The sequence below is a fragment of the Limulus polyphemus genome, unplaced genomic scaffold, assembly GCF_000517525.1.
Source record: "Limulus polyphemus unplaced genomic scaffold, Limulus_polyphemus-2.1.2 Scaffold305, whole genome shotgun sequence".
Classification (NCBI taxonomy): Eukaryota; Metazoa; Arthropoda; class Merostomata; order Xiphosura; family Limulidae; genus Limulus; species Limulus polyphemus.
Genome location: NW_013665915.1, coordinates 560,097 through 563,898, shown reverse-complemented (window position 1 = coordinate 563,898; position 3,802 = coordinate 560,097). Strand labels below are relative to the sequence as shown.

General features: G+C 31.9%; 1 protein-coding gene across 1 annotated transcript in view; it reads left to right on the top strand.

Moving 5' to 3' along the window:
* The window catches only part of LOC106457223 (atrial natriuretic peptide receptor 2-like), a 54,403-nt gene that overhangs the window by 41,735 nt on the left and 8,866 nt on the right, over positions 1-3,802 (top strand). The window contains exons 18-19 of the mRNA XM_022383065.1: positions 1,229-1,297; positions 1,721-1,895. Coding sequence (XP_022238773.1) covers positions 1,229-1,297; positions 1,721-1,895 — 244 coding nt within the window. The remainder of the gene's footprint in view (positions 1-1,228; positions 1,298-1,720; positions 1,896-3,802) is intronic.

Sequence of the window (3,802 nt, the reverse complement as noted above, 5' to 3'; positions counted from 1 at the left end):
TTTATTCACTAACACACCTTCAACTGGAAATCAGGGGTAATTGAAGAATACAATCTTTCTTCCCCTCCCTTACACTATTTTTTGCATATGGTTTTAATAATATTTTTTTAAAATATTAGCTTTATTTCACGGCTGTGCTTTATTAGTCATTGCCTTTCCAAAAGTAGTCATAAAGGTAGGGGTTACTGGGATAGGGTACTAATAAACACTGTTATAATGTGATGTTGCATTTCCTCTTGCCGGAATAACAGTTCATACTCTTTGTAGGTTCCGGTAAGGGTCTGGAACAATATGTCTTAGTTTTTGCTGTAAAAAACTTAGTCGGTTGATAACACCTATCAAGTTGTGGCTTTGATTTTCGGATTAACCATCCAGATCAGCGATTCTTAAACTTTAGTAACCCCAGGACACTTATCGATGTTTTTTGTTTTGAAAAAAATATATATGTACATGAAAAGCTGTATCCCAAAATTAAATATTTTAATTCATATAAATTTAATTTTACGAAAAATATTTTTTATTCTATAAATCATATTTTTTAATATATTTGTATGAAATTTCTGACACGACAGGTGGACCTCAGTTTGAGAAACGCTGTTATAAAAGATCATTTAAAAGTAGATATGATAGGCGTTAACACTGATAAAATGGAAAACGGGTAGAGGCCATTTTTATTTCATGCTGGAGAATTATGCTACTTGATCAATGCAGTTACTTGCTGATTAAACAAACTACAACTCTGCCATCGTCTTAGGAGGGTGTCTATTTAAGATCTCTTTCTTTTTTTTTATGCATGAACATTTAGATGTGCACTCATTTTACAGACAAAACTTAAGCTCAAGGATTAAAGTCAGAAATGATCTGAACAAAGTGTATATTTCTAAATGACTTTAAACAACTCTATACTGATAGATCGAAACATCATTTCCAAAGATGTTCCAACACGTGAATAAAGCCATCTTATACGTGACTGTGGAAATGTTGGAATCATTAATACCGTTACGGTTATTTACGATAACGGCTGACAGGAAACATTAAGACATAAATCAAAGATATTTAAAAACTTAGCATTTTCTCATATTTCATGATGGTTATTCTATAATATATCTAACTATTTTTCATTTCAATGTTCACATAATAATTAAAAATGTTGATGAAAATCTTATCAAAAAAAAGCTGTTTTGTTTTTTAGGACTTACGTTTTCACAAACTTATTTTCCATCTGCAGGTCGTCGATCTTCTAAACGATTTGTACACGTGTTTTGATTCCATTATCGAAAACTTTCATGTGTATAAGGTGAGAAAGTTAATCATTAGGTATCACTTACATAGACGTATAGCATGCATGATATGAACACCATTTATATCTTCTCAAATTTTCCAAAATCCATAGAATCCGCTGAAGGTCTGTGTAAAGTGTCAAACGAAAGTTAAGTTCTAGTATTTTTTGGTATAGAAATTAAGAAAAAATGAGCTCATTTAAATATGTACAGTATCTACAATTTAAAAGTAATGCTAATTGCAATTTACTGTAACATATTTTGCCATCTTTATTAAATTTACACAAAAAAGTGTCCTTGACATCGATTATTTCCACATAAGTTATATTTAGGGTATTTGGAATGTTTTTTTTTCAGGTTTGTCCATGACAGACGTGCAATATACATTGTTTTTGTAATTCTTTTGGTAAATTGTATAACCAGGAAGACATTTATTCCAGGTGGAAACGATCGGCGATGCATACATGGTAGTGTCAGGCCTTCCCGAACGAAACGGTAACATCCATGCTAGAGAAATTGCAAGGATGTCGCTGGCACTTTTAGATGCTGTGATGTCTTTTAGCATTCGTCATCGGCCACAGGAACAACTGAAACTTCGAATAGGAATTCATTCTGGTTAAGTTTCTTTATTTTTCGTCCGTGCATAATCTGTAAATGGCGTTATGATATTATATAAATTATTTCAATTAAAAGAACATACACGTGTATTTATGGAACACCTCAGAAATATGAGTGGTTTAAATTTTATATCCCCTGTTTGAAGTAATTACCGGTGCTAGTCTTCTGAGAATTTCTGTATTAATTATGAATCATTTATCAGTAGTGTCACCCCAAGTGGCCAGTTATTCAAGACTGATACTTGTTATGATGAATGAATCGTGCAGACGAATACAATGTATTTTTATGAATCAGTGAAATGGGAAACGTTTCGTCTAGTTGATTCATTATCCATCTTGTGAGTCAATGCAAGTACTTTTGTATAATACTTAAAGAACTGTTCACAATGGGCTAAACAGTCAGGTCATAGATCTTTATGGGTCAGATATAGTCTCCTTCATTTTAAACTGGCAACCAGAGGGTATGCAGCCAGTCGGAAGCACTCGTTGCCTGAAGGAGATTCTTTTAAAAGAATAGAGGAATTTACTGTCACTCTTCTAGCACACTCACAACTGAAAGTGTGAACTGTATTTGGTAGCATGACGTTTGAAACCCGAGATTCTCGGTTTCCAGTCCGATATGCTAATCACTAAGTCACGCTCTGAATCAGACGTATTTATGCGTGCATGAGCTATTAATAATGTATGATTAGTTTGTTTAAATAGCTGATACTTCTGTTGTGATCATATTGTAATTTATTTAGGTACAATACTATATATCTTGTTACCTAACACAAGCAAAAATTTTAACTGTATTTCATTTTGAATTCAGGTAATATATTGGTTTAGCTAAATATATTTTTTGTAAAATATTACAAAGAGTTTTAGTTTATCAGTTGTGTATAGATGTATGAGTTCTCCAACATAATTTCATTTGGCTAAAGGTTCCTATTGACATTTATTTCATGTGGTTAAGGCTTCCTGTTGGATATATTTTGACTGGTAACCACTTTTTATATAAACTGCGTCGAGTGCAAAACGTTAGTTATTTCCTATCATTCACATTTGAAAGCATTTTATTTGGTTAGTGCTTCATATATGAACATAGTTCATCAAGTCTTACTATTTGAACATATTTAAGTTCATCAAGTCTTCCCATTTGAACATATTTAAGTTCTTCAAGTCTTACTATTTGAACATATTTAAGTTCATCAAGTCTTCCCATTTGAACATATTTCAGTTCATCCTTGTTGGATCTCTTATCACATTTAGTTACTTTTTGTATGTATTCGGTCGAGCACAAAATGCTATTTATTTCCTATCATTCAAACTCGTGTTGATTCTACTGATTTAATTATATATGGCTAAATTAACTGGTGCATGCTTGGGTTTTCATTATTTTCACATTCAATGTTAATTAAATTTACGTCGTACAGAACCAGCACTTTACGACTGACTCTTCAGGAGATCAGAAATCATCTTATTATAGATTTCTTAATGCCATCGCTTCTAGGTGGCAAAATAAGATTTTTTAACCTGAACTTGTATGAATTAAATATAATGTATTTGTCTGCAGAGATTTAAAGAGTTTCAACAAAACTGTAAACATATAGATATGTGCCAAGACAAGTACATTTCGCGTCTCACACTTAGGGTAATACTAAATAATCAATATATTTCTAATGCTTTTTTATGATATGTAATATTTGTTTGTAAAATTCTAGAATTTTTAAATGGAGTAGTTAATGAACGTAAGTTCGTGCTTTAATTTATTTTTATTTTTCAGGTCATATATCACCATTTACAGTGCTAAAATGTATGCTATCAACTTCGAAAGATTGGTTTATTTTGAATTTCACGCAAAGCTACACGAAGGTTATCTGCGCTAACCGTCCCTAATTTAGCAGTGAAAGACTAGAGGGAAGG